Source organism: Vanessa atalanta, chromosome 18 (genome assembly GCF_905147765.1).
Source record: "Vanessa atalanta chromosome 18, ilVanAtal1.2, whole genome shotgun sequence".
NCBI lineage: Eukaryota > Metazoa > Arthropoda > Insecta > Lepidoptera > Nymphalidae > Vanessa > Vanessa atalanta.
In genome coordinates, this window is record NC_061888.1 from 6,908,312 (window position 1) to 6,923,064 (window position 14,753).

The window sequence follows — 14,753 nt, forward strand, 5'->3', positions numbered from 1 at the left end:
AGACAATTGTATACTATTTGTAAAGATCTTTTGCACTACCAACCAGGGATGTTATGGATATATCATTTTGGATCTGGATACGGATACATGAATAATATTTCATCGGCTTCAGTTACGGTTACGGATACGAAATTATTTTATTACATTATTTAGAAATTGTAAAAAAGAAATACAAGATATTAATTTGACTTTATTTGTAGGCTGTTATGTAGTATTAGGTATAATCATAGAAAGAAACTAATATATATTATAATAATAGCTTTAAAAAAACAAATATGCAAAAATATAATTAAAACTGTTACGACAGCTTATAAATAAATAATCGCAGTCGGTCAGCAGTTTTTTTTATAGCTCGTAAGTAACTTAACGGGGATGTTATGGACCTTCGTAACCGTAACCGACACTATCAGATATCTGAAATACAAATCTTTTTAAACGATAAAAAAATAGCTTTATTTTGGTAGAGTAAGAGAGCGGCGCTGCCATGGCTGCATGAAAAAAACAAAAGTAAATCGTGCGAACAGACGTCATCATTTTACAATAAAATTAAATCAAAACAATACCAACGATAGATTTCGAAATTTATTAAAAAAAAATCGAAATTTTACAAAAAACTGTTGAATTAACGCGAAATTTCGCGTGCGAGTCATTAGTAGTATTGAAGGCTTGACGTCTACTAGGTAATTCCAATTTTACCCGGTGTCTTAAATTAAATTATGTGACATTTTATAGTATATTAAAAAAATATACAAACACATTTTATTAATATCTGTGAATTAAATAGAGCTCATAATTAAATTACAGAAATTACAGAGTATAACATTTTGTACTGGAAAATTGCAGTGGACATATGTCTCTACAGTGCGTGAATGTAACAATTTATTTTTCTAATGTTGGTGCCCATGAAATAACGAACTTAATAGCAGTGGAAATGTATTACGTGAAGTTAGCCTCATTCTGTTCTACAACACAATTGCATTTTAGTTTGTGTTTACGGGTATAAGATTTCTAACATACTAAAATACTGTTCAACTTGTTTAACAACAGTATTTTCCCGATTTTTACACAAAGCAAAAGTGATAAAAACAAAGACGTAACAATTATTACAATAATTCATGTCCGTAAAAGTGAAGTGCGTGTTTTACAGGGTCGGTGGAATAATGAAGAGTGGTGTATTTATCGCTTTTTAGCGATGTGTGAATTGATTAAATCGAATTGATGGTGTTTTTATATAATTCATGGTGTATCCGATATTGCTAGTGTCGTTTGTAAAACATAATTCGAATCATAGGGTCCACAAACGAGCAGACGGATTCTATCATGGTCGTAAAACGGTAAGTCGTTACAACGTGGTCTTTCCATGAAAAACAATATGTTTGCAAGTTTATTCACTTTGTTCGATGGGTATTTTCAATATATGACTATTAAAACTATCATTTAGCTTACAATGAAAACTGATGATGAAATGTCGTATTAAAAAAATATATTAGCGTCGCATTTGAATACAGTGAATTTGCTAGACACAAAGTTATTATATATAACATATTTTATGCCTTGTTTGTTTACATGGTGCTATTGAAAGAATAGACAGGTTTATTTAATAATAAATGTCAAATGTTTCGACAGATATGATTTTGTTTACATTGTGTCGATTTTATCGATTGATGATAACCTCATTTCTATAATATGTTGTTATTAAAATAATTTGTTTATTATCTATTATTTAATTAAAAAAACAATGTTGTAAAAACCATTAAAACATGTGATTTATGTTCTGTTTCGAAATTATTAAGTACTTATGAAGTAAACAAAGGTAACAATTATTCTAATTCCTCTGTCATCTGTCTATTGACAATATTTAGTCCAAAATTTAATAGTTATTAATTAAGCATTATTAATTTTATGAGATGGCTCTATAAAATAATTCTGTATTAATTTAATTGGTTATGGCTTACCAAAACCAACATACAAGATCTTACTTAATATGGTATTTAGCTTTGAATCTATAAAATGTAAATGCAATGATTAATATGTAAAAATATTTTACAAAATGTATATAGTTTTATAATAATTGTAAAAAAAAAATTATCCTTTTATTTTAAATAACTATATATATAATAAACTAAAATTTAAATGACATTAAATAAACATGTTAGAAAATAATTATGGGCTTATTAAGCTAGTCTAGAAATTTAGTCCATTATATTTGCTGCCTAGGTTAAATGATTAGGTAAAAAAGATTTTAAAAAAATACTATATGCTATCAAGAGAATTACCTGCATATAGGTAAATATTGCTGAGGATAGGTCTCTTCCTGTCGGGGGAACGGGGAAATGTAATGGAATGGGATGGGTATAATCGGTAATGCTACTCTATATAGTATATTTGAATTATCTTTTAAATTACCTAGGAATTATTCTTACTTTCATGTTTATTGTCTGTCAACATGCAGATCAAAATTCATCTACACAAATTTGTTATCAACACAAAGACGAAAATTCTATTTTTGAAAATATATTCGATCCTTGAATCTCAATTTTGAAAATATAATCTTGTCAATGCAAACTGAGTCGAAAACGCAATTAAGAAACTTACATTATCCATTAGGATTTTTTATTTTTTTTATAAATAATTTTTAGTTTGTAATATGTAGACCTATTAGCGTTGATATGTTTGTATACTATAGTACAACCTTGCAAAAGCATATATATTAGCAATATGTAAAATTCATGTTTATCTTTCAGTGAAACTGACTGAAACTAATATTGTTAATTTGTTGTTTACATGAAAGATTGCAACAAACAAAATTGTTTACCGAGCACTTACCATGAGGAGCATTCCATTTCTGGGTTACTGAAGTTCTATATTTAATTTAACCTTTACCATGAACAAAGGGCGTTGACGTTTGAGGAACCCTCTAGCCCTCTCTCATTTAACTTTCATAAACGTGGGGCTTGCCGAGCGTCTAGCGACAAAGCCGGTTTGCGAAGTTTCGTAAACAAAAACTGAAGATATGTAAAACGCTGTTCGAATCAACATAAAGACTGATATCAAAGCTCTTATTTTCCACGCTTTAGTTTTACGATTTTTTTTCGTATTCAGAGGTGTTAGCAATCATTCAAATAGCTTGCTTATTATTATTATTTACGCTGAAACAAAACCAGTGTCATTCCCTGAATTTCTGAAAAGTTTTTCTTATAATGGGAATTTTGATTGCTCATAATACAAAATATTATACAGTTTCACTCGTCTGAAACCATTATGATATGCGAAAACAATTGTATTTATGTACTTGTTATACTAACAATATAGTTCCTATAAGATTTATAGTTACGTAATTATGTCGATGATACTCTAGTTGTTCTAGTTTCTACGTATAACAACTGATTTCTTAAAATCGGTTGTAAATATATTTATAAAATTATATACACAAAATGACGCTAAACTGTAGTCACCAAAAAGTAATATTTTATTGCAATATTAGTTTATTAATAAATAAAATTATTACCATTTAATTTCAATTATTGTTCAGTATAACAAAATAATTCATTTTGAAACGTTTTAAAATAACTGTTTCTGTTAAACTAAACAGATTAACACTACAAGAGATTTAATATTACGACATGCATAGACCTTTTTTTAGAGGTACGAGTTTTATGACCAATCGTAAAACCCCTGGGCCCGTCTCGTAGAGATAATGAAAGGTGATTCAATATTAGGCGGAAAATCCCTTTTTTACGACCGGTTTTTAAAAACGATAACGTTAATTAACCTGCTTCGCTAGAAAAAAAAAGTCTTGCGAAATGTTTGATAATTAACCTTTATTAAACTTGTAACAGTTTAAATTTGAAGTCTATTTAAAAGAACCGAAAGGAAAAATTAATAAAAATATCTAGTGTATAAAGCTAAAGAACGCAACGCGAAGTAAGTATGTTGCTTAGCGATAGGTAGTTCGACGTCACTTCCCTTTGATGTTATTCTGCACCTGCCTTTCCCGTGACACCACCTGCGCGGCAGATGTTCCGTCAACCGTACGACTATAATCCCTTTAGTGAAGCGGGAACAGTGCCATACATAAAGTTTGTACGATAAACATTGAGTGGACGAGACAATTAAGACATGGGCAGTAAATTATTAAAACTACGCTATAGAAATAATTAATTTTGCAGAATAACTATAATTAAATTAAATTTGGCATGATTAATCTCTCTCAGTCATAGTATCTATATATATGTGTAATATAATGAATACAATAAAATGTCAGATTTTAAGCATTACATATTTTTAGTTTTAGTAAAAATGTGTGGTTTGTATGAAAAAAATATCTACAATAACAATTGTAATGAACGTTCAAACAGTAAGGAGTTCGAATAAATTATTCAATATGTTGAACCCCTCGAAGCGTTCGGGCACGTGCCTCGTGTATTACCCGACTGAGTGTATCGTCAAGTTTATTCCATGAATTTTATAAAAGCGCCAGTGACTCTATACTTGGTCGATTAATCAGGAGGTCAACCCTGCGATGCATCGTACACGCACCGAATTATGAGTGACGCCGTGTTCTGGTTCATTGAACCCCGTATTGGTTGACCTCTTTGAGTTTTCCGAGAAGCAACAAATTTGGGTTATAGGATCAGAAGTTCTGAGCTTATATAAAAGCTATGAATGTTCGTAACGGGAAAAAATATAATTTATTTGATTACTTAATTAAAGTAATTCTGTTTAACACAAAACTTGTATGCTAAAACATTACGAATGTTCAGCCGAAATAGCTAAAAATAAGTAAATTAAATTACTATGCAACAATTTATAAAGTGTAATATGACTGGTTTATTTTTGTATTTTTAGGAAACAATTAACTAAAATTTTTCGTCACTAATTAACTTTTTTGCTAACAAACTGCTATTTTCTGACTTTGTTTAGACATTTTCAATATTTTTACTAATATTATAAATGCGAAAGTAACTCTGTCTATCTGTTTGTTTGCCCTTTCACGGCCAAACCAAACTTGATGAAATTTAGTATAAAGCAAGCTTAAACTTCAAGGTAGGACTTAGGCTACTCTATTATACCTACGTCCTACCACTTAACGCAAGCAAAGCCGTGACTGACAACTAGTCTGCTAAATGTTTATTAACCTTAGTAAGTGTATATACAAAAATCCTTAATATATATGCAAAAAACCCTAGAGAAAAGTGAAAAAAACTTCATAAGCACATACTTCTCTTTTTAAATTCGTTTATGATATAAATATTCAAGTTTGTTAATTTATATAATAAATAGTTAATAATTCTCTATGTAAGCCATGTATTAAGGACAAGGTTTCAATGTGTGCAACAACGTTCGCGTGTAAAGGATGCGTTATATTAAATTCACGAAATTAAAATTCTTGTTTATTGCGATGTGCTATTAGTCATTGCACATGTAGACTACTAGATTGTAGATGTAGATAAATATAATAACATAGCTGTCGAGCTATTCTGTATGAACAAAATCGAAACTCACCGCCGAACACGATCGTGATATGTCAGAAAGTAATATGCATGCGATATTGACTTTAATAGTAATTATAACATTTGAGAGATTCTTGCATAAACATAAGTGTGCCTTCAACCTTTCACGAGTTAAATACGAAATGAGTTCCTATATAATAGGACTGCCTTTAGTCCCGTATATAAGTTTGTAAACAAACTATCCATTTATTTTAATAAATTATTTATTTAATGGTAATCCAGAGTTATGTCAATAAATTAATATTAACATAGCGTTAACTATAGATAAATAAATGTGACATCAAAGGCCGCGAAAAGAATACATTAGTATATACAAATATATATATACAATACAGTTGAGAGGTTTATATAAAAGTAAATTCCAGTGTATTGTTATGTGCAATGAAAGAATAGCTTTGTTTTTTTCCTGACATACAATTGTAAGAATACTTTATGGAATATATTTTACATGTTGCATATTTTATGAGATACAGGTGATTATGTTAATGTAGTCAATAAAACTAGAACAGGTACAAGTAAACTTTTGGATCTAATATCTGTGGATCTCCATGTCTACAGAAAGCTAACAACGCATACTTCGATCCATCAATGTAGTAATTAAGTCTGTAATCGATTCCGACTAAACAGCAATGTTTTGTTTGGTTGTGTTTTTTTTTATGATATAGGTAGTATACAGCACCAATGCCCATAGAAAATGGTGCTGTAAGAAATAATAAGAAATAATAACCATTCCTTACATTACTAATGATCCACCAACCTTGGGAACTAAGATGTAACTAGAGACACAAGAGGCACATCTTAGATTTTAACGTTGGTGACACATTTGTGATTTAAGGAAATAATATATAAGAATAGTTATTATTAATATTTCTTACAGCGCGCAGTGTAAGAACAGTGGTTACCACTTACCATCAGGTAGCATTTGCCGGACGCCAACGTTATTATTAAAAAAATATATAATGATTTAAGTTCACTGTCCTTTTTTTTAATACCAATTTTCGTCGAACGTGGACGTGAACGTGGCACGTGGACGAACAAGAAAACGGAAAAAGAAAACTCAATACTCAAAGTATTTTCTAAGGCGGAAATAATATTGTGTAACATATACAATTGATTAGTATCTGTTCTTCATCATATATTCAAAACTAATTATAAACAATGCTTTGTCAAATTGAGGTTAATCTTAGTTTCTCAACTATTATCTTAATTTCAATCGTTCTGTACATTACATTAGCCTATTTTGATTAATACTTGAATGATAGTTATAAAGTAATTCACGAAATGTAATTAGTGTTTCTCAGTACGTTTTAAGTCCGTTAATCGCTTCATATCCGTATTTGCTTTGATTCAGTGTTAATTTCCGGCACTCGAATAAAAAAATGACTATTCGAACGAACGTTGTCGGCTCACTCGATTTGACCGTTGCCTTCGAAGAATATAAAATTTCTGTGAGAACATCAAACAAATTCCATTTTTAAATTTATCGTTCTTTAAACACAGAAAGGATTTATACACATTGTTATTTTGTTTTGAAAAAAAAAGGTTAATATCATCTTTTAATATTAAATATAATATATTTTTTTAACAAAAAAAATCGATTTTTTTTTTATAAAATTACTCTGTAGCTTTATAATTGAATAAGAAAATCAGTGTCGGCACACAATCAATCTTAGCAGCCGCTACGGATTTGATCGATTTAGCAGTTTCTAAATGGAGCAGAAATGAAAGTCCGTATTTAATCGAGAAATTAGAGTAGCTTTGTTGAATGAAACCCTACTTCGTGATATACAATACCAGTCAATATCATTTATTTAGCTTGGTAACGAATTATATCAACATAAATATAGACAGTTGTAAACATTTTCTTTACATTTGTAGAGAGTTGCGTGATTATAATATAATTAATTGTGCCAAGAGGTCGTTAACCTTTTGTGATCAAGTAATAAATATTGCTGTCAAGTATTGTTTACCTAATGACTTGGCAAAGAGGAATCTAAAATTTAAAGTTTATTATCAGTCAGTTTACCAGACTAAATATACCAGACTAAATAAACATCAGTTAATAAAGGTTATCTTAATCTATAGTTATAAGGGTAGTTTTAAATAGGTAAAATAATCGTTAATTTATAAAGTATGCTTAAGTAAGTTAAATGCCAGCGTTAATGTTATACAATTTATTTGTATTGTATTGTAAAGTAGCGTCGTCAATATCCCGCTGCCGGGCGAGGGCTCCTCTCGTGTTAAGGACACTTCAAGGAATTTATTCCACCAAGCAACTCGACTGCGTCGGTGGATATACGTATATAGGTGCATGTGTCAGAAATTCATCGTTATCATGCAAGTTTCCTCGCGATGTTTTTTCACCGCCGAACTTAGAGTTCACTGGTGCTGCTTTGCCTGGAATGGAATTCTTTTAAATATAACTAAGTGCTATATGCACTTTGGCTATTGTTGTATTATTGTGTACATATGTAAATATTTTTTACCGATATCGCTACTACAAAACAGGTGACAATAATTGACTCTTGACGCAGTGACACTGTTAATTTTAATTTATTAATTAATTATCAATTAGGATACAAATAATATGCACTTCATTTAAATGAATAAAAATATTAATATTGATTAATCTTAACGACTTCTTGAATTTTTTTTATATTGTATATATATATATATATATATAGTTGTTGCTCGCGGCTTCGCTCGCTTTTAAGGGTTGCTCGTTATGTATTAGATATAAAAAGTCACCAATTTCCTTCCTTGGTGTTCCAACTTACTTCATACAAAATCTCATTAAATTCCGTTGAGTGGTTTGGACGTGAAAGAGCAACAGACAGACAGAAAGACATACTGTCATACTTTAGCATTTATAATATTAGTATACATATATGGTTCGTGGTTTTGATTTTCTAACCCATGGAATATACTTTTAATCGATATTATTTAATAGCAAAAATATTTATCATAAGCTTAAAATTCAGCCATGACATTAGACATCCTAATAAATGGTCACCCTAAACGGATAGAACTGGCAATTTAGATAGAAAGTGAGCCCGGACGAATCGCCCAAGATCGTGACTGTGTGAGCGGAGAAAGTACAAGAACGAGGGGTCTTAGTATTATGTAATCTCTCATTGTTCCGTCCTGTATATGTATTTTGTGTTTCACAATATATTTATCATGTACGCCATACTGATGTTTCATTGAATTCAAGTCGGACTTGTAGGTATGTAATTTGTCCAAAATAGTAAAAAGTAGTTACAACCGGTTTTGGTGTGACTTTATTTATGACATCAACATTTTTAGATCGGAAGTGGTTTTATGTTATCCTTAAGATATATAATTAGTAGTTTCCGTTCACCTGCACAGGGAGGGGGAGGTGTACACGTGTTAGGTATGATATGCCCTTTCCTGTACCTCTAATGATGTTTATGCAAAATTTCATAATGATCGGTGGGGTAGTTGAGACTTGAAAGCGTAACAAACAAACAAAAACACAAACAAACAAACAAACATACTACGCATTTAAAATATTAGTTAGGATATACAAGGACATGAAAATAGTCAATTATGTAGTACTAATTATGTAGAAACAAACAAATTAACAATATCTAAGTACGATAGACTAAGCTAATTAATCACGAGCGTTAATCAATTCCGTGATATTTAAAGTGAAAAGCGATTTTTTTTTATTTCAACTATATTTACCTTCACTTATAAAACAATGTCAACGGCTGATGAGTCAAAGGAATTCCGTCGTGTAGGTTTGATGATACGTAAACTTCCGTTGTTCCTACAAAAGAGCCAGTAGGTTTTACGACAAACCGGATACTGTACGCATACGCTCATTTCGATTACTATACTACGAAAATCGACCTTACGTCGTGCTGATTCACACTTGAGCATTCTTGGAATAATGTTGTAATAATTTCTGGAAATCACAGAGTCTAAGTTCATTCATCGATAGCTCTCATATCTAACAGTATGAAAAACGTATTGCCGACGAAGCGATAAATGAAAATTCATAACGCAATAAATATAATAATACATTGTATTCAACGAAGTATATAAGTACCATATTTATATACCTATTTAAATTGATGATACGAATAACTGTATGATTACACGTTATTTCTAGTTTCGACTTGTTTTATTTATTCGTATTAACGGTTCATAAACCCGGAACATAAAGTTATCTAGTTCTAGCAGATTCCATGATAGTTGTTTTAAATTATCTAAATTAAATCGCACCAGACAAAGGTGAGACTAAACGAGTGCAGCGACTAATCCTAGGCAATATAAACGCAGAAAATTACGATCGTCACGGAATATCGATCAGTGATTGTGTAATTGTTATAAATAAATACAAGTAAAATAATTTCTGCTGATATAAATATATACGACGAAAAATTGTGTGAATTTTAAAGTTATTCGTATATTAATTCTAGTTTGTTATTATATGTTCGTTTTGTATTGTTACTTACAAGAAGTTCCTAATACTAATGCAATACAGCATGTATTACGGACAAGACAGACTATGATCCGTATGAAGATTTGTCATGAACAGAGATAGAACCCCGTGACTATAACCACTAATTCCGTTTGCAATAATACGCAACTTGTACTAATAGTAAACTTGAAAGAAACTAGTAGTGTCTCGTCTTTTTTGCAGCTTAATATTCTTTTAACAACTATCTGTAACGTAGTGACGGAGGGTAAGATCTCAGAAATTTACGAGAGGAAAGGAGAGAACCGACGAGTGACTTGACCCTCTGCCAAGATTCATGGCCGCATGCATTAAGCTTTTTATCCTACGCCGAGCTCGTTTTTAATCGAATTTCCAAGCCCTGACATTCTTTTGTTCTTTTGAAATAATAAAACGAGCTGGAGCCGGCTAAAGAAATATCGCCTAAGTTATTTATGTCACTCTTTACTTAAACGATAAGTAGATAAGTGAACGTATGTATTTAGAGCTCGAGTGACCCAGTTCTGCATTGTGGACCGAGTGCAGTCATAGACAGACCGATAGCTTATCGTGTGTACGATCGATAAACCACTCAAAGTACGAGTAAGTCACTTATGACTCGAGTACAAATTGCATTTGCGAATACAACGTTTTATGTTTTCTTGCGTATGTAAATATATGTAGGCTGTTGCTATCCAATTTGCAGGGAAGGTGAACAAACTCGAAACAATATAATCACTCGAAACGTGGCAAATACGGTTTCAGTCGGTTGATTCAGTTACAAAATATTTTTTGTATTCACCGAAATTTCTACTAAAATATACACCACCAACCACAACAGGATAAAAGCCAAATAAACAACGCTTGACAGCGAATTGATATCATTGGTTTAGAGCTCGAACAATATAATATTAACTATGGTTTTAGAAAAAATGTCGTTTTGAACGTCGAAGAAACTGTTACCGGAACTTTGGAACTAAAATTGAAAGGGAATAAAAGTATTTAATTGTTATACTGTTATATATTATAAATAAATATATATTAATCCAGAACTGTTCTTAGTGTAACAATATAGTTGAGCTATTAGCAAATCGCAGATAATACGTAAATCGCACGGTTTGTTGTCTTTATTTCTACTTCGATTGGAATAGGCTTTATGTTAAGTTGAAAACTAGGTAAAAAATAATAATTTTTTAAGAATTCTATTCGATTGTACTAAGTTTGTACCGGTTTGTACCTCAAAGAGAGTCAATTACATTTACAGGTAATATGTAAGTGTATATTTTCAATTGTTATTTAACGCGAAGTTTGATTAAATTTTGAAGATGCTATATCTTAAGGACTACAGTTCACTGTATTATAACTTGCAAAATTTATTCTTTAGCACTTTTTTATGTAGTAGATAGGCGGACCGGTAAATGGGCCATCTAAAGTTAAGTGGTAACCATCGCCCTTAGACATTGGCGCTGTCAGAAATATTAACCGTTCCTTACATCGCCAGTGCGCCACCAACCTTGAAAACTAAGATGTTATGTCCCTAGTGCCTGTAGTTACACATCCTTCAAACCGGAACACAACATTACCAATTGTTTAACTGAAATATATAATGCATTTTTTTATTTAATTAATTATTACATAACAAAATATACATAATTTAATTTACACCTAGTGTAGCGAAACCGGCAACCGATAACTACATCTCAATAAATTGTAAATAGAACTATCTTATTACAAATTCTTATTTTTATCAACGGGTCAAGTTACTTAAAGGTTAAGAGTCAAGATTAACAAGCTGTGTGTGATCACGACGATAATAGTTCGCAATTACATACATTCGTTGTGAGTGATTTGTATGGACTCTTCTTGTGTCTTGTAGATTTATGTGACAGAGAAGGATACGTAAGAAATATTACTATAATTCTTGTTTTAAATAAATGATCGTGTTTTATGTGAAATAACAGAAATAATATTTTTGCAATCCTTCAAAAAGGTACCAACAATTTCACGAACTTTTGTCGCAACTCGTAGTTAGACAAAGTTATCTAATTTTCCATTTGTGAAGAAGAAAGTTTTATTCAATATAAGTTTTCTTTTGAACTTAAGATATTCAAATTGTATGATTTTAAAAGTATATAAACCTATATATGATATGGTAAAACTATACTAATATTATAAAGATATTTGTTTGTTTAAATGTGGACAATCTCAGAATTAAAGATCTATTCTAGAAAAAAAAATCACTGATAGAAAACTACAGTATTCCTGAGTGCTATAAGGATGTAGATAATATTTAAATATCATGTATATATTTTTTATTAATTAACAAATAATTGCATCCGTGCGAATCTAGTGCGGGTCGCGCGTCATTAATATTAAAATGTAAATTTAAAAAATATTCTATATTTGTATGGCAAATTATTATGTTTCATGAAATAAGTCATGAATAATACACAAATATTTTACCCAAGTTGAACGTCACATGATACGTTATTCTGGCAAACAATAGTATTTACTATGAGCTAAAATAGTCTAAACAACAACAATAATAATATTATTGTCATGGAGCTTTACGTAAGTTACGGTGCATCGTCCGCGACCGGTTTCCCGCGAGGGTCATAATTTACCTTACTAATCTTGATACTTGACCCACAGTTGTCTAAAACCAGTTCTAAAAAAGATCATAGTTAGGCCGATCAAGATTTCTTTGTAGCGGAAGTCGTGGAGATGGTGGGCGGTAACAATTATACTAGTAAGATAGGTACCATTTCACTGAAAACTGCTTTGAGTTATTACTAACTCTTTTGACTTTTAATGACCTTAAATAGCTGCTTTTGTTAGATTTCTTTACATATAAATTAGTTTGTTATCTATAGTGTTGAGGAAACATAGTTTTCTTTAACCATATTTACATATATTGAACGTGTTAGTAGTTAGTATGTAAGTGTTTTACTTATTACTTCCTGTAACTAGCTTTTTGGTTACATTTTGTTGGACCGTTATATCTAATGCTTCTATTAATATCAAAAAGGAATGAATACAATGGTAAAACTTAGAATATTTATATTTTATACCAATTTAATGAAATATAATAATATTTTTTATACATATTTATTTTATAATAATAATACATTGGATTTGATACAGTTCGTGGGTGCGAATACTGGGACAGACCCAGAGTGCTATTTCCTTAAATATATTCTTAGTATCAGTGATCTGCGGCCTGATCTTTTTCCGGTCTTGTCGGAGTGCCACCTCGGCTATGAGAGTGCACCAGGGAATATTTTTTACAGTCATGCATACTATAATGTCTCTTTAGTAAGGTTGAATTTTTATTACGACATAAAATACCGTACTAGGTCTTATATGTCATTTTCCACTCGACATAATTCTAAGAATCTAAACGGTACTGCGTTTCGAAAAATAGGTTAAGGCTTTAATGAGCTTTATATGTAAATACACATACGAATATAGTAACTGCATTACTCGAACGCACCATATTAAGATAGAATGACGTTATGTAAAATTTTTGAATTATTTACTTTTTCATTTATTTTAGACTTATTTGTTCGAACTTCAATCAATGTTATTTGATTAAGGAGTGATTATGTCTGTAAATAAGGTATTCGTCAGATAAATTTAATCTTTGTTACAGTGCTGCGGACAGTGCGGACTCACCAATACTGGAGGAACCCGGTGAGAGCGGCTCCGAACAAAAGCCGAAACCTCTCGTCAAATATGGCGAACTAGTAATACTCGGGTGAGTACATTATATTGCTCTGCTATCAGGATTTTTTGACAACATTCCAGATAAATATATAAATTAAACAGGCTAGAGGCATAGAAATATCGGAAGTCCATAATGATGCATTCGTTTTAAGAGAAATATAGAATCATCGAAGTAAGTTATAATACAAAAATCATATTGTATTATGCATATGCATAGTTCTATAAATTAATTTAATAATAACTTTATGGTATAACGCACGCATATTTATAACATGCATACTTTGCATGCAAATCATTTAATGTTTTGAATTTTCCGTTGATATCGATCTTTAGTGTCTTCAACTCGTGTCAGCGGTCGGGACCAAGGTTGTGTAAGCGCATGCACAGAAGTTCGCGTTAGTATTCATCCATCAGCGTACGATGTTTGTGTTTAACGTCACGTTTAATACTTATAAGGCGAGGGAACAGTTAAGGAAGGACGAGATCCGAGAATTGTTTACGGTTCGTCGTACGTACGTCCGTCCGTCTTAACCTCGTTTTGTTTTGATATACGTGTACAATGAGCTCTGCTTGGGAAGCTACCGAAATAAATGCTTGTTAATTATTTATTCAGGAAAAAGTAATTGTATATGAATAAAAATGAATGTTTGTCCTGTATGCGTTCCTAAAGAATTCCATAGATTCTAATGAAGCTTTGGTGAGTTCTGCATACAATTGCGATGGTTCTTGGGGTTAAAAACATTTAGTTTTCTTCGTATGTTTGTTTTTCAATATAAATAATTTACGTTGACAGTATTAAATCTTGAAAAGAGAAATCGATGTTTATAAGTAACAATTACAGTAGTCAAACTATTATTTGAGAACAAAATAAATGTCATCAATATCATAGATTTTTTTTTATAAATAATTTGCCTATTATTTCAGGTGGTGAAGTGGAAACACCCGTCCATAGACATTAGTACTTTAAGAAATGTTAACCATTCCTTACATCGCCAATATACCATCAATCTTAATAGTAATACTGGCTCAAGTACCTACCCTTCAAGCCG

The 14,753-nt window shown here is 31.0% G+C and overlaps 1 protein-coding gene across 1 annotated transcript in view; it reads left to right on the forward strand.

Annotated features, from left to right (window-relative positions):
- The first annotated feature begins 931 nt into the window (after positions 1 to 931).
- The window catches only part of LOC125070751 (protein pellino), a 52,672-nt gene continuing 38,850 nt past the window's right edge, over positions 932 to 14,753 (forward strand). The window contains exons 1-2 of the mRNA XM_047680705.1: positions 932 to 1,334; positions 13,631 to 13,735. Coding sequence (XP_047536661.1) covers positions 1,321 to 1,334; positions 13,631 to 13,735 — 119 coding nt within the window. The 5' untranslated portion in view covers positions 932 to 1,320. The remainder of the gene's footprint in view (positions 1,335 to 13,630; positions 13,736 to 14,753) is intronic.